The sequence below is a fragment of the Hoplias malabaricus genome, chromosome X2, assembly GCF_029633855.1.
Source record: "Hoplias malabaricus isolate fHopMal1 chromosome X2, fHopMal1.hap1, whole genome shotgun sequence".
NCBI lineage: Eukaryota > Metazoa > Chordata > Actinopteri > Characiformes > Erythrinidae > Hoplias > Hoplias malabaricus.
In genome coordinates, this window is record NC_089819.1 from 28,418,283 (window position 1) to 28,441,430 (window position 23,148).

General features: G+C 44.3%; 1 protein-coding gene across 2 annotated transcripts in view; it reads right to left on the reverse strand.

Moving 5' to 3' along the window:
* The window catches only part of LOC136677302 (transmembrane protein 132C-like), a 356,167-nt gene that overhangs the window by 43,874 nt on the left and 289,145 nt on the right, over positions 1–23,148 (reverse strand). Inside the window, exon 1 of one of the 2 annotated variants that reach the window (XM_066654806.1) lies at positions 3,465–3,571. The exons of the other annotated variant lie outside the window; for it this stretch is intronic. Within the exon in view, the coding sequence (XP_066510903.1) occupies positions 3,465–3,503 (39 nt within the window). The 5' untranslated portion in view covers positions 3,504–3,571. Of the gene's footprint in view, positions 1–3,464; positions 3,572–23,148 lie in introns of those variants that run through there. 2 annotated transcript variants of the gene reach the window in all.

Consider the following 23,148-nt stretch of genomic DNA (forward strand, 5'->3'; position numbering starts at 1 on the left):
CCACTTTCACCTGCCGAGTGAATGCAGCACCAGTGTTCTCCTCTAAATGTGTGGAGCTGTGTTAATGTTAGTAGTGGAAGTATTGATGTGGTTGTTGTTATTGTAAGAAGGTGGAGATAGATAGAAAGATAGATAGATAGACAGAGAGAACGAGAGGAAAACAAGAAAGGGAGTGATAGAGAGTGAGGGAGACAGAGAGAGATGGGTCTAGACAGTTTTTTTGTGTGATGACTTTTTTACTGAAGATATAAAACAGTGAGTGTTACAGTAATTACTGTGTGTGTGTGTGTGTGTGATTGAGATGCAGCTGTCGTCTGGCAGAGATTAATTCCTCTTTTTGTGTGTGCTACAGTCTGTTTGTTGAAAGCCTCTCCAGCAGAAAGAAGAGGAGCTGAAACACTAAACCCTGAAAATTAAAACATTTTTACTAAATTGAATACACTAAGGCCAGCATCTGAATGACGGAGCAGTAGCACACACCCAGACCCTCCCCACAACACACACCACCACATACACCTCTATAACACCACAGCCTAGGGTTACTACTACACTCTTAACTCTCTTTCTCTCACTCTTTCCCTGAGAAAGAGACAAAAAGTAAAACAGGAAGGACGGAGGATAGAGAGAGTAGAGAGGTGTAAGAGTGTAAGGGATGCAAACAGAGGGAGAAACAGATGAGAGAGAGAGAGAGAGACATGAGGGACACTGCAGTGAGCCACAGGGGAGAAAAAGCGTAAAAAAACAGCATCACTTTCTTCTATAGAAGTTTATATGAACACATCGTACACCTCCATAGTTTGCAGCTTGAACAGGTTTTAGCCACAGGACACATGCTTCTTTTGTTTTCAGGCAAAAACAATTGGACTGAAAATAATCTTAATTAAATAATGCAAAATATGCTCTTGTAGAAGGAGTAAAATATTTCACGGTTTCTGTTTGAAACTTTTACACGACAGAAAATAAAACACCACATCCTACTCCATACCACCTTTAAACACCACATCCTGCTCCATACCACCTTAAACACTCCACATCCTGCTCCATACCACCTTAAACACTCCACATCCTGCTCCATACCACCTTAAACACTCCACATCCTGCTCCATACCACCTTTAAACACCACATCCTGCGCCGTAGCACCTTAAACACCACAACCTGCTGCATACTGCCTTTAAACACCACATCCTGCTCCGTACCACCTTAAACACTCCACATCCTGCTCCATACCACCTTTAAACACCACATCCTGCTCTGTACCACCTTAAACACTACATCCTGCTCCATACCACCTTAAACACTCCACATCCTGCTCCATACCACCTTAAACACTCCACATCCTGCTCCATACCACCTTAAACACTCCACATCCTGCTCCATACCACCTTTAAACACCACATCCTGCGCCGTAGCACCTTAAACACCACAACCTGCTGCATACTGCCTTTAAACACCACATCCTGCTCCGTACCACCTTAAACACTCCACATCCTGCTCCATACCACCTTTAAACACCACATCCTGCTCTGTACCACCTTAAACACTCCACATCCTGCTCCATACCACCTTCAAACACCACATCCTGCTCTGTACCACCTTTAAAACACTCCACATCCAGCTCCATACCACCTTTAAACACCACATCCTGCTCCGTACCACCTTAAACACATCATATCCTTCTCCATACCACCTTTAAACACCACATCCTGCTCTGTACCACCTTTAAAACACTGCACATCCAGCTCCATACCACCTTTAAACACCACATCCTGCTCCAGATCACCTTTAAACACCACATCCTGCCCTGTACCACCTTAAACACTCCTCAACCTGCTCCATACCACCTTTAAACACCACATCCTGCTCCATACCACCTTTAAACACCACATCCTTCTCCATACCACATTTAAACACCACATCCTTCTCCATACCACCTTTAAACACCACATCCTGCTTCGTACCACTTTAAACACTCCACATCCTGCTCCATACCACCTTCAAACACCACATCCTGCTCTGTAACACCTTTAAAACACTCCACATCCAGCTCCATACCACCTTTAAACACCTCATCTTGCTCCGTACCACCTTAAACACATTATATCCTTCTCCATACCACCTTTAAACATCACATCCTGCTCTGTACCACCTTAAACACTCCACATCCTGCCCCATACCACCTTTAAACACTACATCCTGCTTTGTACCACCTTAAACACTCCTCAACCTGCTCCATACCACCTTTAAACACCACATCCTGCTTCAAACCACCTTTAAACACCACATCCTGCTCCGTACCACCTTTTAAACACTCCACATCCAGCTCCATACCACCTTTAAACACCACATCCTGCTCCATACCACCTTTAAACACTACATCCTGCTTTGTACCACCTTAAACACTCCTCAACCTGCTCCATACCACCTTTAAACACCACATCCTGCTTCAAACCACCTTTAAACACCACATCCTGCTCCGTACCACCTTTTAAACACTCCACATCCAGCTCCATACCACCTTTAAACACCACATCCTGCTCCATACCACCTTTAAACACCACATCCTGCTTCATACCATCTTAAACACTCCACATCCTGCTCCATACTACCTTTATACACCACATCCTGCTCCATACCACCTTAAACACTCCACATCCTGCTCCATACCACCTTTATAACACCTCACATCCTGCTCCGCACCACCTTTAAACACCACATCCTGCTCCATACCACCTTTAAAACACTCCACACCACCTTAAACAGTCCACATCCTGCTCCATACCACCTTAAACACTCCACATCCTACTCCATACCACCTTTAAAACACTCCACATCCAGCTCCATACCACCTTTAAAATACTCCACATCCTGCTCCATACCACCTTTAAAACACCACATTCTCTTCTGAACACAGAATTCAGCAAAAGAGAAGCTGTGGCAAAATTTAATCAGTACCTCATTTAAAGTGGATTGCACTGCTCTACAAAAAAGCTCAGGTACCAGAATGAAACTGCTGCATTACTTAAGGTGGTATGATTTTATCCATAAGTTTAGGCTTCAGAATGTAGTTTCACTATTTAAGGTGGAGTGGACAGTTCTGGTAGAAAGGGTATTGGACCGTTTAATGTGGAACAGACTGTTGTATTAAGTCAGTTAAGCATCAGAATTTAAATACTGCACCATTTAAGGGAACGTAAAATCTTTTTATAGTTAGCTTAACCTCAGACTTCACCTGCCACATCATTTAAGGTGGAATGGCCCATTCTATTAATAAGATTAAGCTCCAGATTGGAACTGCTGCACCATTTAAGGTGGAATGGATAATTGTTGTAAGACGCTCAGGCACCATAATGGATTTTATGTGTTTGTTGTTGTGTTGTTTTTTTGTTTTTTTTACTGTTTTGGTTTCTTTTGTATTGTGTCCTGTATTTTAATTTCATTCTTTCATACCACATAATAAACATACCTTACTCTGCAGCACAACTTTAAAGAAGCAAGCAACCATTTTCCTGAGGGATTCCTCTTCACGATGTGACTCAGATGTTACACTGACACCTATTGGCCTGGATGAGAGACTGTATAACAAACTCATTTACACATGGATGCCCCCATGTGCTGAACAATCTCCATGAAGCATAGACAGGTTCAATGAACGTTCACTGTTTTTTTTTACAATGTATATATATATATATATATATATATATATATATATATTTGAGCTACATGAATACACTGCACACCACAGGACACGTTTATGACACGCTACACAAAATACAGTATTCACTACAGGATTTTCCAGGAGCTGCAGGAAAATGAGCACAGCTCTGAGGGGAATAAAACAGAGTTTTACACCATAACATGATTACATAATGCAGTGTGTACCTCTTCTCCTGCTGTACAGATCCACACACACACACACACACACACACACACACACACACACACTCACAGCAAACCGGAAAAACCAAAGTAAACCGATATAAAATGCTTTAAAAAAGAGAAATGAAAACATGGAGCAGATTTGTGTTGGTGACATCAGCTTCATAAACGAAACACACATGGAACAGCTCCTAATTCTGAGGATTTCTGCACACACACACACACACACACACACACACACACACACACACATATGCACAAGCTTGCATCTGTGAATTGTGGGGACTTTACATGGGCTTCCATTCAGGAAATTGTGGGGACCAGCTGGTTGTTCCCACAAGGAAGAAACGCCTCCATAGTGTGAGTGTGTAAACTTATTTTGGTCCTTATTTTAACCTTATTTTAATAACCTAAACCTAAACTTATTTTAACCTTGATTATCGCCTAACACTCACCGTGACCCTTACCCTGACCCTAGCCCTGAACTTCAAGCTTTATTTCATATAGAAATGTAATGTTTTACATTACAGAGACATTTATACACAAAGGATGACAAGCCCGCACAATGTGAACAGATTCTGGTCCCTAGAACACATACACACAAACACACACAGAGAGAGAGAGAGAGAGAGAGAGAGAGAGAGAGAGAGAGAGAGAGAGAGAGAGAGAGAGAGAGAGAGAAAGAGAGAGGCAAACACACAAATATGCCCCAACACTCACATACAAACACAGACATGCATTCATACATGCAAACACACACACACACACACACACACACACACACACACACACACACAAATACAGAAATAAAAAAGTGCACACAAACACACTCTTCAGTGTCAAGAGGCACAGCTGCAGCCCCCACCCCCCCTCGCTCTCACTCTCCCACTCGACATGAATGAAGCCAAATTAATATCCATGACGTCATATGGCTAATCTCTTTAAACCATTCTGCTAATAAATTTCACACTCCTCTGGCACGAGGAGCGAAAGAGAAAAGAAAGAAAGAGAAACCCTCCTCCTTTCATTCCAGCCCAGTATTTCATGCTTGTCCCGTTCCATTATTAATATGCTTCGTCAAATATGGGCTACAGCAGAAGATCTTTAAACAAAGCCCAGACGTGTGCAGTGTGAGGGCTGGAGACACAAGAGCGGGTTTTGTTTTGTTTACGCCGAGACTAATCAAGGCTTAACGTGTGACTAAAACTAGACATATAAACACAAACACACTACTTGTCCACACATTTGTGGACACCCTGTACAACAAGTGAGTTCTGCTATTTAAAGCAACAGTATGTAGTATTTTTACCGTGCAATTCATTCATTCCAGAAATACAATAGCATCTATCATAGCAAGCACCTCACAACAGCATAGCAACCACTAAAATACCACAGCGACTGCCATAACAACTATCTAGCAGCTCCATAGCGCCTACCAGAAATAAATAAGCAAGTGTCATAGCAACCACCTGAAATACCATAGCAACTGTCATAGCAACCACCTGAAATACCACAGCGACTGCCATAACAACTATCTAGCAACTCCATAGCGCCTACCAGAAATAAATAAGCAAGTGTCATAGCAACCACCTGAAATACCATAGCAACTGTCATAGCAATCACCTGAAATACTATAGCAAATGTTATCTAGCAACAGCATAGCAACCAGTAGAAATACCACAGCAACTGCCATAGCATCTAACACCATAGTAACTACCAGAAATGAAATAGCATCATAGCAAGCATTTAGCAAAATCATTGAGTTTAGCATCTGCCTGGAATTTCCACCAACTCCTTAGCATCACTTCAGCTGCATCTTCTTCAGGAAAAACACGTTTCCATGGTTTTCGATCTTTTTTTTAAAGAAAGTTCACAATGACATGTGTTAGAAGTGTTTTCTTTGCTGAGGCCATGAACATTTCTGAAAAATGTGAGAAACACAGGGAAAAAGGCAGCGCTCCTTCAGCGTCGGGGCCACGCAGATTCAACAGTGTCATTAGGATCAGAAGCGTCTCTGTGGCCTACGCGAGACCAATTCAGTAATTAGATTAACACAAAGAGATAGTGCTGTATGACAGAGAGGGAGAAGACTGAACCACCCAAGATTTTTTGTTGTTGTTTTTAATTCTCCTCCTCAGAATTGCGTAACTTTGGCATGAGCCACCGCTTATTATTATGTCACTCGTACCGCCGGCTTTCCGTAGCGAGTTGGGGGAGAGTAAAACGGTTAGGGAAGAGAGAGAGAGAGAGAGAGAGAGAGAGAGAGAGAGAGAGAGAGAGAGAGAGAGAGAGAGAGAGTGAGTGGGTTTGAGACTTGAAGAGAAACCAGAGTGTTTTATTTCTCGCTGCCAAAGCTTTCAGGCCTGGGATTCTTCGCCTGTTGGTGTTGATTTTTTTGCCTTGTTTTTTCTGTGTGCAGTTCTGTTTTTGAGCAGGCCACCCTCAGCACGCTCCGCTGCTTGGCCACTGCCAACTTCCCCTCTCAGCTCACAGAGCCACAAAAAAAACACTATAAACAGCTTCTGAGCTCATTCAAAGCAAGAGTTTGGTGAGGAGTCAGATTGAGACGATTTACTCTATGTCTCGGTGTGTTTGCGAAGCTAACAGCAGCATCAGAAGCCACCGCGGAGTCTGGACTATGTCCACAACTGGGTCAGAATCCACACAGTCTGAGTCCATCTCAGAATGCTTACAGATAACTTTACAAACAGTGAGTGTATGACGATAACTGGCATAAAAGGTGTGTGCTACCGTTGCCAATTAGGTGTGTTCTCCCTGTGTCTGCGTGGGTTTCCTCCGGGTGACTGTCTGTGAGGAGTGTGGTGTGTTCTCCCTGTGTCTGTGTGGGTTTCCTCCAGGTGACTGTCTGTGAGGAGTTGGTGTGTTCCCTGTGTCTGCGTGGGTTTAGTCCGGGTGACTGTCTGTGAGGAGTGTGGTGTGTTCTCTCTGTGTCTGCGTGGGTTTAGTCCGGGTGACTGTCTGTGAGGAGTGTGGTGTGTTCTCTCTGTGTCTGTGTGGGTTTCCTCCAGGTGACTGTCTGTGAGAAGTGTGGTGTGTTCTCTCTGTGTCTGCATGGGTTTCCTTCAGGTGATCTGGTTTCCTCCCGCTCCAAAAACACACGTTGGTAGGTGGATTGGAGACTCAAAAGTGTCCGTAGGTGTGAGTGTGTGAGTGAATGTGTGAGTGCGTGTCGCCCTGTGAAGGACTGACGCCCCCTCCAGGATGTGTTCCTGCCTTGCGCCCAGTGATTCCGTGTAGGCTCTGGACCCATCTCGACCCTAAACTGGATAATGAATGAATGCCTATAATTGGACAGCAACAATATGTAGATAAATACACACAGTCACATGAACAAGACAGGACAGACACACACATTCAATCAAACACAATCAGATACAGACACACAGTTTATCACACACACAAAAAGACCTGCACATCAACACACACACACACACACAGATACACACAAAATAACATTCAAGAGAAAAAAAACACCAACATATCTCGCTCTTTCCCTCTCCCTCTCTCTCTCTCTCTCTCACACACACACACACACACGATCTAGAAAGTCAGGCACATTTTTCATCCCGAGTGAATACTCTTTGTATTTGCATGATTCTTCGATGGCGCGATGTTCCCGGCCAATCACACGTCACATTAGCGCGCCGCGGCTTATGCTAATTTAAGGTGGCGCTGTCTCTGAGGGCCTGTCACAGTCACTGGTCCCTTCTTCCCTTCCTCCTTTCTTTCTTCTCCACTCTTTCTCTCTTTCTTTCTTTCTTCTTCACTCCGCCTGTTATCCAATTATGCTCTCTCTCTCTCTCTCTCTCTCTCTCTCTCTCTCACACACACACACACACACACACACACACACAGAGAGAGAGACAGATACTCTCTCTCTGCTCCTATAGAGGCCCAGATACATCAGCCAGCCACTCCACTACAACACAGTGATTTATGGCCTGTGTTTCCACCTTAAATAAAGGCCTGGATGGGAGAGGGGGATCAGATGAGATCGGAGAAAGAAAGAAACACCAGCCATAAAATAACACCCCCACCCCACACACACACACACACACACACACACATGACGCCCCGGAGCCTGAATGGATTTGAAAGTGTTTTTTGTGATTTTTTTTTCAAATCCACAAATCTGTTAATAATTATTAATAATTAATCAGTGATAATCACCCTATAATCAACACAATGAAGCACAGTAATCAATCATTTGATTTGATTATTCACAATTAGTCACAAAAATCTGTGTGTGTGATTGTGTGTTTGTATGATTACAAGTGTGTGTGTGTGTGTGTGTGTGAAGGGTGGGGCTTTAATACTAATTAATAAACATGGTCTGGTTAATGACACTCATCTGATTGGCTCAAGTTTGATCGTAAAAACGCAAGCGGCAGAAAATCGCAGCCTAGCGCTGTGTTCCACACTGAGCTGTAGTCACACTGCATTGTTATTGGGTTCAGAAAACACAGTGGACAACAATCACAAAATGCCCCACAAAAATTACCCATAATCCACTGCATTGTAGTAAAACCCTGCATGAGGTAGTGTCCGAAATCATTCACTACCTCAGTCTTTATTTACGGCCTGTGTTTCCACATTAAATAAAGCGTGGGGTGGAAGAGAGGAATCAGATGAGCTCGGAGAAGGAAAGAAAGCCAGACCATAAACAGCCGCAGAGTTTATCCCCCGTAAATAAGGGTCCGGCTGTCTGCAGAACCCCCTCCTCGCGGACGCTGGGTTACATTACAGTGATTAGTTCTGGATGTAAAGAAGAGTGTGTTTTCATTGCTTTTGTTTGGGAGTGAATTAGCTGCGGGATTACGAGCCCCGTCGCCATGACGATGTCCCCTGTAATCTTGCTGAGGTGGGCGAAATACCAGGTTTATGAGATTCATACATTTACTTACACACACACACATAAATATGTGTGTATACACTCTGCAGCCCTACAATTACAGACTGTGGTCCACCTGTTGCTCTGCATACTTTGTTATCCCCCTTCCCCCCTGTTCCTCAGCGCTCAGGACCCCCACAGAGCAGGTGTGATGTGGTGGTGGATCATTCTCAGCGCTGCAGTGACACTGACGTGGTGGTGGTGTGTTAGTGTTTGTTGTGCTGGTGTAGAGTGGATCAGACACAGCAGTGCTGCTGGAGTTTTTAAACCCCTCAATGTCTGGACTGAGAACAGTCCACCGACCAAAAACATCCAGCCGACAGCGTCCTGTTTCACTGATGAAGGACTAGAGGACGAGCGACACACACTGTGAGCGACTTTACATCTACAAGGTGGACCTACAAGGGAGGAGCATCTCACAGAGTGGACAGAGAGTGGACACAGGGTTTAAAAACTCCAGCAGCACTGCTGTGTCTGATCCACTCTACACCAGCACAACACACACTAACACACCACCACCACGTCAGTGTCACTGCAGCGCTGAGAATGATCCACCACCACATCACACCTGCTCTGTGGGGGTCCTGAGCACTGAGGAACAAGGGGGAAGGGGGATGATTAAGTATGCAGAGCAACAGGAGGACTACAGTCTGTAAATGTAGAGCTGTGTGGTCAGTGGAGCTGAGAGAGTGGACAGTGCGTGTAGAAACAGAGTGGTATATTTAATGGTAGTTAATGTTAATAAATTAATGTTATTAATTCACTCTGAAATTCAGCCAGGGGTGTTTTACTTTTCAAATGAAACTGTTCCAGTGGAAATCAGCCTGGGATTCCATAGTGGAGAATGTTAAACTGCTGATAAATAAAAGATGATCGTAATTAAAAGCAAAGGAACTTGCGGCCGCAGTGGATACGCCGCCACGCCTCGGAAAACAAACACAAAGCAGGCGATAAATCAGCGGGTGTGAAGGGAAGTGAAGCAAAGCCCTGACGGAGCCGAAACACGACCAAAACACGGAATTAATCCGCCTCCCGGGAGCCGGCAAACATCCGATCAATAACGCATCGGACCCTGCGATGGTCCACAAATCCACTCGGGTTCACTTCCTCTCGTAAACATCAGCTCAGACTCCCTCCATACTCCTCAGACCCGTGTGTCAAATCACACACCATCATTTCCTGTCAAACTGGAATTCCAGATTCCAGGAGATTTGTGCTTCCAAGAAATGATCAGATTTATCAAAATATTTACCTTTACTGGATCATACACCAAACGGCTTTAAAAGCTGGGAATGTACAACAGACAGGGGCTGGAAAAGTTCAGGCTGAAAGGCAGGAAAAGTCTGGGAGGCTGGAATAGTTGGGAAAATCTGGGAGAGGTGGAAACACTTAAAAATAAAGGTGCTACAATGGGTTCTTTGAGCGACGCCATAGAAGAACCATGTTTTTAAAGAGATGTGTGAAGAACCTTTGAAACATTTAAAAACACCTCACTCCATCCTGAGGTTCTTTACCCATTTAAACGTAGTGAAGAAGTGGTTCTTCCTCAGCTTCACTCATAGAACCTTTTGTAGCACCTTTATTTTTAAGAGTGAATGAAAAAAATATGGACTAGAAAATGGTTTAAGTCCAGAAGGTGGGGGAGGGACGGGGTGTTTGCTGCAGAAAAGAAAATGTAGGGAAAGAAACTGCAGACTAATGGAAGGACAAGGTAAAAAATATAATATCAATAAAATAATGCCAGGTATAAAAGCTTGATGAAGTCATCTTGAAGTTTGAGGAATTAAGAGAAGACTGAAGATGAGAATGCCTGGAAAAAAACGTAGACTAGAAGACAGGAAAAGTCAGGAATTGATACAAACTATTGGTGCTTTTTCAGTGCATGGGTCCGGCTCCACACGGCTCCACGCGGCTCGGCACAGCTCGGCACGGCTCCACACGGCTCGGCTCACTTAAAGCTTGCTGATTTTCAACTAGATCAGCTCCCTGCGAATTCCCCGTCTCTAACAGGAATTGCAGACTTTGGAATCCACAACAAGTGGTAACAAGTGGTGATGAAGTGGTAACATCAAGCGCTGTTTACTCATTGTGTATTCACATGTTGTTTGTTGTTGTTTTTTGGACTGAACACGGCTCCACCCCAATTCTCACAGATTGGTGTCACATGGTCGGGTTTCGCTAGAAATTTTCCTCAGCCACCGACCCAAGGAGTACTTGAACCTCTTCAAAAACCCCTCGGGGGAATGGAACCCGGCGCAAACAGGGACTGGGAAAGTACCCGGTTCCAGGACCGGGACCAGATTTGGCAAGTGGAAAAGCAAAAGAGTCGAGTCGAGTAGGTTCCATGTGGTGGAAAAACACTATATGAGGCAGAAATAGCTGGGGAAACCTGAAACATCTGGAAAAGCTGCAAAAAAATCATTCCGAAGTTTCAGAAGACTGAAAAATGTGGGAAAAATCTACAGGACGGGAAAGCTGGGAAAATATAACACCATGCAAAACTTAAAGTCATTTTCTGGTCAGGGATTAACTAATGGACTGACAAAAAAATGACTCATCCATTATGACTCGACTCTGACTCGTTCTAGTGATTCGACACTTGAATTCCGACGACTTGAGTTTGATTTGTATCTGATCCATGAATCAAGGTGAATTCACATCCCAGTCACATGCCGCTCGACCCAGACTCTTACTCCACTGACATGGGACTGGGATCTGACTCGCGCTCCAGTGACTGGCATCAGGATCGTCATGTGACTCATGATGTGACTCTGACGTGGCTCAGATTCCTGTCTTGTACTGGAGCATTGACTCAAACACACTTCCCTACACTCAGCTGGATGTATACAGCACTGTGCACACGTTTTATGTTATTTATCAGAGAAATAAGAGCTGGTACCACTTTAGAAGAAGAGTTCACTAATCATTAATAATCAGTTATAGCACACAGACTGAAAGGGTAACCGTGAACATGACTGAGACCCCAGACTCGATTTAATCTCACATCCCCATGACTCATGACTTGGTCTTGAATTCATGTTGTTTGTGGCTCAACTCGGAATTGCATCCCAGTGACTTATTCTTCGACTCTGACTCAGAGCCTATTACCCCTGGACATGTGTAGGTCTCCCAGTGGCCACCCAACTAGGCTTTGAACCAATTCATTGTGAGTTTGATCTCAGCTGATTACAGCTTGTTTTTTGGAGCAAAGGCACTTAACCTCAGCTCCCTGTGGGTGAGGAATAATAACGATTCTGGACAAAAACATCAGCTCCGTTACATAACAGCAGCGTTTCAGGACACTGCGTCAATACTGCGATACCAGGCCCTTTAACACAATCAAATGCTAATGGAATGAGTCCAGCTCCCGGCCAGTCGATTTGGTGAGATTCTGTGGGGGGATTTTGGGGGTAATTGAATTGCTGAAAAAAAAGGAAAGGCCTCGGGGTCGAGATAATTGATGGATTAGTTACAAAATCATTGTTAAAGCCATTGTTAAAATGTTTTAAAAAGGTCTGTTTTTTTTTTTTTATTCAAATGGAAGGCAATTACTTCACCTCTCAATGGGACTGACAAGTTAAATTAATAAGCTGACATTTGTATAAAAAATTAAATGAAAAAAATCATAGCAGCGGTGCTGTCATAAATAGGAGAAATTAATGACCCTTCAATATGAAATATGCCATTTAAATAAAGAGTGTGAAGGCCTGCCTTTTGAATAATGCATCAATGTACTCAGAACCGAAGAATGAAGAGGTGAACAGCCAGGAAACCCGCTGAGGACGACGCTGTTTTCTTTTCCCCGGGATTTTTTTACACCTCGGCTGCGGGGAAACACGGGTTACTGAACTGAGCAGGGTCCAATTACACAATAATCAGCTTTCACAACACACAGACAGCACCGAGCAAACACGGCCTGCTGGTGTACCACCACACTGTGCTTCCACAGCCCACAACACCAGCGTCTTTATATCACAGAAGTCTGGGTGCTCCTCGGTACGACACCAGGCTCTTGTCACTGGGAACCGAGATCATGTGTTAAATGTCAGTCAACCCTCAGATTTAACACCGCGTCTGGACCTGCGTTCACTGCCCAAACAATCACAAGAGAGATTATTAAACATGCTCCTCTCAGCCCCACTTCTTGTTTTCTTTTTCCTCCAAAGGCAAGCCTTTCCCTGTAAACCATGGCCATGCCACGCGCTACGAGCTTCCCCCTTCATTTATCAAGTCACCTGTCTCCTCCTTTATGATGAGGTGAACAGTCGTAAAACCCACAGAGGAGGACACTTTACTAAAGATTAATTCTTTACAGCTCTCAGCTGCGGGAAAACACAGGACACAGAACTCAACGGGGTCCAATTACAGAGCAGTTTGCTTTCAAACCACGAGAAAACACACAGAAAACACAGAGCCAACACATGGTGTACACGGAAAAACACATGCACAAAAAAAACTTTAAAAACAACAGGATACAAACAGAAAACAGGTGCACATTCACATACAAAACACAAACTTTTTCTCTGAATGAGTCAAGGCTCAAAACTAAACGCTACAGCGGCGTTTTTAATCTTTAGCTCAAGTGACACACACAAAAAATATAAATCACCACCACAGTGACAGAGGCTTGTGAACTGCACACTAATTCTACAGAGAACACACTCTGTACTCATCTTAAAAGTGTGAGTTCAGCAGGCTACAAAATATTAACCCACGACACCGTTTCTTATGAAGGACGTGATGAACTGCTGCTGGGAAACTTTCCACCATTTTGTTGAAAGGGTGAAAGTGGTGCACAGTGTAGGTCATAAATAACGGATTCTGCAGTAAAATAGTGCACTGTGTGTCAGATTATAAAACTATTTATTTTCGATACACGCTTCACGTCCCTCTCGTTTTAGTCCGCTGTCTGAGTGCAGATTTGTTTTATATTCTGTGATGTGTGATGTAGGGAGTAGGGCACTATTTGGAACAAAGGCAACACTTTCCAGGTGTGAGGAGTTCCTCCTTTTTAAATTCCCATTGGATTGTGGGACATTTGTGTCCATCGTTACCGTATTCAAGCATCGACTGGGTCTAAGTGTGCACTGGGGAATGTTTAGTGAACTCAGCTTTGACACTTGTGACACACTACACACTCAAACACCCATTCATTCATTATCTGTAACCCTTATCTAGTTCAGGGTCGCCGTGGGTCCAGAGCCTACTTGGAATTATTGGGCGCAAGGCAGGAATACACCCTGGAGGGGGCGCCAGTCCTTCAAAGGGCAACACAGACACACACTAGTTTTTTTATTGCACTATTTCAATTGTTTTAAATGCCTTTTATGTTTTTACTGTTTCTTTTGACTCTGTAAATCACTCTGAATTGCTCTTGCATGTTAAAGGTGATCTATAAATAAACTAATCTGGTCTTGCCTAGTTAGAATTAATATCAAGTGTGCAATTGGGACACAGCCCTTATTTAGAGACATGGGCATTTCTCCATTCGTTTACCATCAAGGGACACGTCTCCTCCTCCTTTATAAAGTCTCTCTAGCAAGAGTCGCGCGTCAAAACCAGGCTAATAACCCTCCACAAGGCTATAATCCCCACCTCCACGGCTCCGGGGTCAGACTCAGAGTCAAATAAAGATGAGGAACCCACGCTAAGCGTGTGGAGCTAATTAACCTTAGCACCGACATGCTCCCCACATGCTAGGAATTAGCACTTATTAGCAGGTATACTAAACGATCTCGTGTAAGCACATCAGAAGCTCAGCCGCCCAATTTCATCGAGCCTTGGGTCAACATTAGAGCGGCTCAAGACTCTTCACCGGCCTCAAGAACAAGCTCTCAGAGGATCATGGGTAAATTATTCTTGATTTAATGATAATTGTACAAGTTTTATATTGTATTACATTTGTATTGTTTGTATTAATATTATTACAACTAAATCACACAGCACATGCTTCCAGAGGCACTGTAAACATCCTGTGGTGTTTATTTCCAGGAGTAAATAACTATCCCTCTCCTCACAGCGCCCCCAGCAGGCGGGTTACAGAAGCGCAGCGGCTCTGATCACGCGCTCATCGCTGTACCACTGGGATAAAACATAATTAATCTCCCCCATTAAATACCCCCAGAGATTAATAACTCCTCTTCTTTCAGTTCGTGATGATCTGAAGCCGTTCTGCACCGTTTACTCTTTCATCCTCCTCTTTTTCCCTGTTGCTCGCCTCTCCATCGGTTAGGGGTGAATTAACGAAGGCACTTTAGCACTGATTTACCGCAAATCCATTAAAAACTGCACGGGAAAGACCTTCACACACACACACACACACACACAAACACATAAGGCATACACTCAGAACGATAGAGACAATAATTTAAATGCTTTTAATGCAGTGGAAGGGGTGAAACCAGGTGAAGAAGAATTAAAACAGAAGGAAGACAAATAAAAGAAACAGAGAGAAAGAGTGTGTGTGTGAGAGAGAGAGAGAGAGATGAAAATGAGAGAAAGAGAATGAAGGGGGTGGTGAAAGAAAGAAAGAAAGAAAGAAAGAAAGAAAGAAAGAAAGAAAAAAAGAAGACAGCACAGAATGAGGAGAGTTCTCAGTGCTGCTACTGACAGAGAACCACAGAGGAGACCCGAGCTGAATCTGGACCTCCTCGGTGCTGGGGAACCCAGCGTGCTCATCCGGACCCGGTGGGCGGAGCTAGAAGCCGTGCCGATAACTGATTGGTTTAAAGATAATCTGATCTGACATTTTAAAGCCCTCTGTCGAACCAGACACTTCAGTCGCTAACAGTGGGCAACACAGACTCTGATTGGCTCTCATTGGCTCTGATTGGTCGGCTGCGGAGGGACACCCCCCTCGTCTGTGTACGGTCAGAGGAGCAGATCAGAGTCCAGTGTAAGACACGAAAGGATGGACTGAATGATACCTCATTGTGGAACGGGGTTCTGGAGTTCCACTAAACACTGTCTCTGTCTCTGCCCCAAACCCAGATGCTGAGGAGCACAGCCTGCAGTCGAGAAAAATCCGGACGGGATCCGCTCTCCAGACACAGGATAATGGCAGGAGGTGGGGTGTGTCTCGGGGGATGGGTTAAAGTGTGTTTCTATAAAACTTCACATACACAACACTTTCAGACACACACACACACACACAATTCCATTTCAGCACCAAATTTCCGTGCAGTCAGTCTTCCTTTGAAGAACTCCGGAGAGAAAGAGAGAGAGAGAGAGAGAGAGAGAGAGAGAGAGAGAGAGAGAGAGAGAGAGAGAGAGAGATAGAGAGAGAGAGAGACTCGGAGAGAGAGAGAGAGAGAGAGAGAGAGAGAGTGTGAGAGAAAGAGAGAGAGAGAAAGAGAGAGAGAGACAGAGAGAGAGAGAGAGAGAGAGAGAGAGAGAGGGAGAGACTCGGAGAGAGAGACTCGGAGAGAGAGAGAGAGAGAGAGAGAGAGAGAGAGAGAGACAGAGAGGGAGAGAGAGACTCGGAGAGAGAGAGAGAGAGAGAGAGAGAGAGAGAGAGAGAGAGAGAGAGAGAGAGAGAGAGAGAGAGAGAGTGTGAGAGAAAGAGAGAGAGAGACAGAGAGAGAGTGTGAGAGAAAGAGACAGAGAGAGACTCGGAGAGAGAGAGAGTGTGGGGGTTAAAGATGGAAATGAGGAGGTAAAGGTGTGACACAGAGGCTCCAGTTGTTTTTTTGTTTTTTTTTCATCGTCTTAGTATAGTTAGCAAATATCTTCATTAAAGCCTTAATTGGACACTGTCTAACAGGCCCTGCCTCTGGAAACTCCCATGTGTGTGTGTGTGTGGTTGATGATCTATGACCCTTCAGGTCACTGTGATCTGACCTTTCAGCCAACTACAGACCGAAGTTGTGTTTGTTTCTGTTGTTTTCACTCTGACCCGAGAAAGATCAGTGTGTTTTTACTGCACTCACACACATACAAACACAATCCAGTACATGTGAATTGTGGGGACATTACAAAGTCATCCGTTCATTTTGTGGAGACTGTGGAAACCGTACGTTTCCAGTGTGAGTGTGAAGCCTTAGCTGAACGCTGTCACCACTCTGTCTTTAAATCCACTTCCACTGGAGAAAACTAGAGAAAAATATCCTTAACATTTGTAACTGTTTACTTCTCTCTAAGGCACATTGCTACAAAGAGAGACATCCATTCCAAGGTTATTCCGACTCTTAAACAATATCCATGGATATAAATTAGCCAAAAAAGGGCATGAGAGGTCAAAAAACCACTCGTTGGCTCTTCTCTTTCTCTTTCTCTTTCCACCACACACTCCAACTCTTGTATTCCAGAAGGCAGTTATAAAAACAAAAGAAAGAAACCTAGTCATTGTTCAAATAAAATAAATGAGCTCTTAAACATTACTGTAGATAAACTGTGAATATTTCAAATGGTAAATAATTAACACTCCTTACACTTCAATTAATCATTTAAAAAAACATTGTAGCCCAATGACTCAAAGCACTTAATCATTTACGCTCCCACATTTATTTACCGTTAACTTTCCATAGGTTAAAAACTTGTGCCCATCTGAAAATGTAATGATTACCTTGTGGGGACCAGATGATAGCAGACAAGTCCCCACAGTGTGAGTGTGTAAACAGGTCCCCACAATGTTATATATGCCTTGTACACACAAACACACACACATTGCACTCAGTACAGCTCGTTATTCTTCTGCACTTTACTTGAACATCTTCTAGAAATGTATTACACTTGATGTTAGGAGATCGCTGTGAGGGTCTGATGGCATTCAGCCTTCACGTAAACATCAGTGAGGTGTGGAGCTGGTATTGGTGATTAGTTCTGTGCTCCAGCTCATCCCAGAAGAACGGGATGCAGATCCATCTCTCCAGAGAACACTGTTCCACTGTTCCACAGTCCTCTGGCCGACTCTTGGCATTGGGTCTGTGCAGCACCTCATGTCATACAACCTGAACTGGGAGGGTGGGTTTGGATCGGGAGGCGATGTGTGTGTGTGTGTGTGTATGAGTTGTTTATGTGTGCCATGGTTTCCATTAGGAGCGAGCGGCACAGAGGGAGGCGTTCCTAATGAAAGTGAATCATTCCGGAGTCAGAAAGCAGTCGGACACTGAAGCCTTGAGTTTCCAGCGAGAGATGAATGCCCCGCCGCTCCTCTCTTCTCCTCTCTATCCATCCGTCTGCACACCATCATCCTCCTCTCACTCTGTCTCTTTATTTATTCTCTCTGTTTCTTTATTCTTCATTCTCTCTCTCTCTCTCTCTCTCTCTCTCTCTCTCTCTCTATGAGTGAATTCAGATCTCATAGTCTGTGGTCAGTGATTATAATTTCTGTACACCAATCAACATCCCTCACTAAACCCACCATCCCCACCCGTTTCTCCAGCAGGGGGAGACAGAACTCACAGCGGAACTAAACTGTAGGGGGCGCTGCTGGTTCCCACTGCTGTATCCCCGCTGTACTTCATTAACACAGAAAGGTTTGTGTGGATCAATCTGTATCGGTTATATTTAAGAAACAGCTGAGCATTATGGGAGGAGTCAGTGGGTGGGTCCTAAATCAGGAGCTAATGTCTGATTGGCTGTAACTGGACGTTATGGGAGGAGTCTGTGGGCGGGTCCTAAATCAGGAGCTAGTGTCTGATTGGCTGTAACTGGACATTATGGGAGGAGCCTGTGGGCGGTCCTAAATCAGGAGCTAATGTCTGATTGGCTGTAACTGGACATTATGGGAGGAGTCAGTGGGCGGGTCCTAAATCAGGAGCTAATGTCTGATTGGCTGTAACTGGACGTTATGGGAGGAGTCTGTGGGCGGGTCATAAATCAGGAGCTAGTGTCTGATTGGCTGTAACTGGATGTTATGGGAAGAGTCTGTGGGCGGTCCTAAATCAGGAGCTAATGTCTGATTGGCTGTAACTGGACATTATGGGAGGAGTCAGTAGGCGGGTTCTAAATCAGGAGCTAGTGTCTGATTGGCTGTAACTGTACGAGCACAGGGACTTTTTCAGCAGTGTCTCTGTTTTCTTCTCGTTTTCTGACCCGCGGGAAACATCCATTCATCACGCGACATTATTACGCACATCCTCCACAGAACTGATAAATATAGAGCACACTCACACTCATCCCTCTCTTTCTCTATCCCTCTCTCTGTGGGAGCTAATGAGGGAGGAGGAATGAGAGGAAGCGGCAGAGACGAGGAAGAGGAGAGGAAATGAGAGAAGAGCACAGAGAGAGTGAGAGAGAGAGAGAAGCCTAAGGAAGGAGACAGAAAGAATGAGAGAAACAGAGATAGAAAGAGGTAATGAGAGAGAGAGGGAGCAGGAGGGAGAGAGAGATGTGGGAGACAGAAAGAGACAGAGAGGGGGAGGAGAGAGAAGGAAAGAAAAATGAGAGAGAGAGAGAGAGAGAGAGAGAGAGAGAGAAGACAACAAATGGGAGAGAAAATATATATAAGCAGAGGAACAGAAGGAAATAGGAAGAAGAAATTGAAGAAAGCAGAGGAGGAAAGTAACAAATGGGAGAGAGAGAAAGAGAGATAAAAATTAAATAGTGAAGAGGAGAATGATAACAGAAAAATACTTAAAATACTTTCACTGCGGTCAGTTTTCTCGTATGGTACAGAACTAACAGCAGAAGTCATCTTCCCCCCAGTTCTACATGATTCAACTCTCCTCAGCTCTTCTGCTTCTCCATCAGGTGAATTTGGCCCTGGCAGAGGATCCCCAAAATCTCCAGCTGCAGCAGAGATCACGTTTGTTTTTATCCGACTCATGACGGCAGCTCGTAAAATGACACCGTAGTCTTTTGAAGAGGTTCAAACGCTCCTTGGATCGGTGGCCGACAAAAGAATCCAGCGAGAGCTGGACACTGCAACAAGGAAGGAACAAACTCTACTGATCTGTCTGAACTGATGACGGAGCTGTGTTCAGTCCCAAACAACAACAACACGCCAATACACCATGAGTAAACACCGCTTAACGTTACCACCGCCGTTGTTGTGGTTTCCAAAGCCCACTGTTCCCCTTAGAGACGGGGTTAGAGATGACACCAGATACATTTCAAGGGGGAGCTGTGGGAGTAGAAAACCAACCAGGGACCAATCAGAGAGTAGAGTCCTGTAGAGTTCAGTAGAGACCATTAGTTCAGTGGAGTCCAATTGAGTCCAATAAAGTTCAGTAGAGTGCAATAGAGTTCAGTAGAGTCCAGTAGAGTGCAGTAGAGTTCAGTGGAGTCCAGTAAAGTTCAGTAGAGTCCAGTAAAGTTCAGTAGAGTCCAGTAAAGTCCAGTAAAGTTTAGTAGAGTCCAGTGGAGTGCAGTAAAGTTCAGTGGAGTCCAGTAAAGTTCAGTAGTGTCTAGTAGAGTCCAGTAGAGTTTAGTGGAGTCCAGCAAAGTTTAGTAGAGTCTAGTAGAGTCCAGTACAGTTCAGTGGAATGCAGTAGAGTTCAGTAAATTTCAGTAGAGTACAGTAGAGTTCAGTATAGTTCAGTGGAGTACAGTAGAGTTCAGTAGAGTTCAATAGACTTCAGTGGAGTACAGTAGAGTTCAGTAGAGTTCAGTATAGTTCAGTAGAGTACAGTAGAGTTCAGTAGAGTTCAATAGACTTCAGTGGAGTACAGTAGAGTTCAGTGGATTACAATGGAGTACAGTTGAGTACAGTAGAGTTCAGCAGAGTTCGGTGGAGTACAGTAGAGTTCAGTGGAGTTCAGTAGAGTACAGTAGAGTTTAGTGGAGTACAGTAGAGTTCAGTAGAGTTCAATAGACTTCAGTGGAGTACAGTAGAGTTCAGTACAGTTCAGTGGAATGCAGTAGAGTTCAGTAAATTTCAGTAAAGTACAGTAGAGTTCAGTATAGTTCAGTAGCGTACAGTAGAGTTCAGTAGAGTTCAATAGACTTCAGTGGAGTACAGTAGAGTTCAGTAGAGTTCAGTGGAGTACAGTTGAGTACAGTAGAGTTCAGCAGAGTTCGGTGGAGTACAGTAGAGTTCAGTGGAGTACAGCGGAGTACAGTAGAGTACAGTAGAGTTCAAAATAGTTCAGTAGAGTTCAGTAGAGTTCAGAAAAGTTCAGTGGAGTACAGTAGAGTTCAGTGGAGTTCAGTAGAGTACAGTAGAGTTCAAAATAGTTCAGTAGAGTTCAGAAGAGTTCAGTGGAGTACAGTAGAGTTCAGTAGAGTCCAGTAGAGATCAGTGGAGTTCAGTAGATACCAGTGGAGTACAGTAGAGTTCAGTGGAGTTCAGTAGAGTTCAGAAGAGTTCAGTGGAGTTCAGTGGAGTTCAGTAGAGATCAGAAGAGTTCAGTGGAGTTCAGTAGAGATCAGTAGAGTTCAGTGGAGTTCAGTAGAGTTCAGAAGAGTTCAGTGGAGTTCAGTAGAGATCAGTAGAGTTCAGTAGAGATCAGTGGAGTTCAGTAGATATCAGTGGAGTACAGTAGAGTTCAGTGGAGTTCAGTAGAGTTCAGAAGAGTTCAGTGGAGTTCAGTGGAGTTCAGTAGAGATCAGTAGAGTTCAGTAGAGTTCAGTGGAGTACAGTAGAGTTCAGTGGAGTTCAGTGGAGTACAGTAGAGTTCAGTGGAGTTAAGTAGAGTCCAGTAGAGTTCAGTGGAGTACAGCGAAATACAGTAGACTTCAGTAGAGTTTAGTAGAGTACAGTAGAGTTCAGTAGAGTACAGTAGAGTTCTGTAGAGTTCATTGGAGTGCAGTGGAGTTCAGTAGAGTTCAGTGGAGTGCAGTGGAGTACAGTAGAGTTCAGTGGAGTACAGTAGAGTTCAGTAGAGTTTAGTAGAGTACAGTAGAGTTCAGTAGAGTTCAATAGAGTTCAGTGGAGTACAGTAGAGTTCAGTAGAGTTTAGTAGAGTACAGTAGAGTTCAGTGGAGTGCAGTAGAGTTCAGTAGAGTTCAGTGGAGTGCAGTGGAGTTCAGTAGAGTTCAGTGGAGTACAGTAGAGTTCAGTGGAGTACAGTAGAGTTCAGTAGAGTTTAGTAGAGTACAGTAGAGTTCAGTAGAGTTCAATAGAGTTCAGTGGAGTACAGTAGAATTCAGTAGAGTTTAGTAGAGGACAGTAGAGTTCAGTGGAGTTCAGCAGAGTACAGTAGAGTTCAGTAGAGTTCAATAGAGTTCAGTGGAGTACAGTAGAGTTCAGTGGAGTTGACTAGTAAAGGTACCATTTAGTGGAAAGCACTATAATGTTAACTTGTCTACCATCAAATCCTCACAGAAAATGTTTCAATGTCTGTATTCCTGTCCCAAATGTACAGAAGCTATAAGTGTAGTGTACGAGAGACAAACCCCATAAGAAGTGGCCAGAGAAGTGTCCAGAAACTTTCCTCCAGGCGAGAACTCGTGATAAAAGGTGGAGAAAAATGCCGGAAAGGGAAGGACGGCGGAGGCGGAAGAGCGGGAAGCATGGAAGTGGGAACGGAAGCTGTGATTATGGCTCACAATCGCAACGTGTTTGTATTTTCCTGCATCTCCACGGCAACTACACAGCATCACTAACACCAGACTGTCACTGTAAATGCAGCGGCTGTTTAGCATCTTCCTCCCCCTCCCTCTCTCCCTCTCCCTCTCTCTCTCTCTCTCTCAGTAATATAAACAAACACGCTCCAGACCTGCGTTAAACGCTGCAGCGGAAAAGCCCCGCCCCCTCCTCGCTGCACGGCCCGCTGGGTAATTCAGCGCCTCATCCGAATCTTCAAACAACAAAGATAAACAAGTGTTCCAATTAAGAATTAATTACTGTTCAGACACAGGGAGCAGCCTGAGACTCCACCGGGAAAACACACACACACACACACACACAAACACACAAACACACACACACACACACACGAGAGAAGTGAGAGAGAGAGAGAGAGAGGGGGGGGGGAGTAAATGGGCAGATGTAGAAAAAGGGGAAAGAAAGAAAGAAAGAAAAAGTGACGCAGAGATGGAGAGGGAAAAAGCGAAGAAGAGGAAGAGGAGAGATGCAAACAGACAGTGACAGTAGAGAGAGGGAGAGTGTCAAAGATGAGCAGAAATGGGAATGAAAGTGATAAAAGAAGGAGAAATTGAGAGTTTGAGAGAGAGAGAGAGAGGAAGGGGAGGGATACAGACAGAGAGAGTGAAAGAGTAGCAGTGTAAACAAATGCGAGGGATAAAGAGGAAAGGGAAGGAGAAAGAGAGTGAGGGGTATGAGAAAGAGGGAGATTATGAACAGAGAGGGAAAAGAAAGTAAGAGGGTAGAGAGGGCAGACACAGGGTCAAGAGAGAGAGAGAGAGAGAGAGAGAGAAGGATGAATGAAGAGGGGATCTGTAGACAGACGTTCAGAGTGGCGCCGTGTCAGAGATCGGCCGAGACGTCCTCAAACTCAGTTTAGTTCTTCAGTTC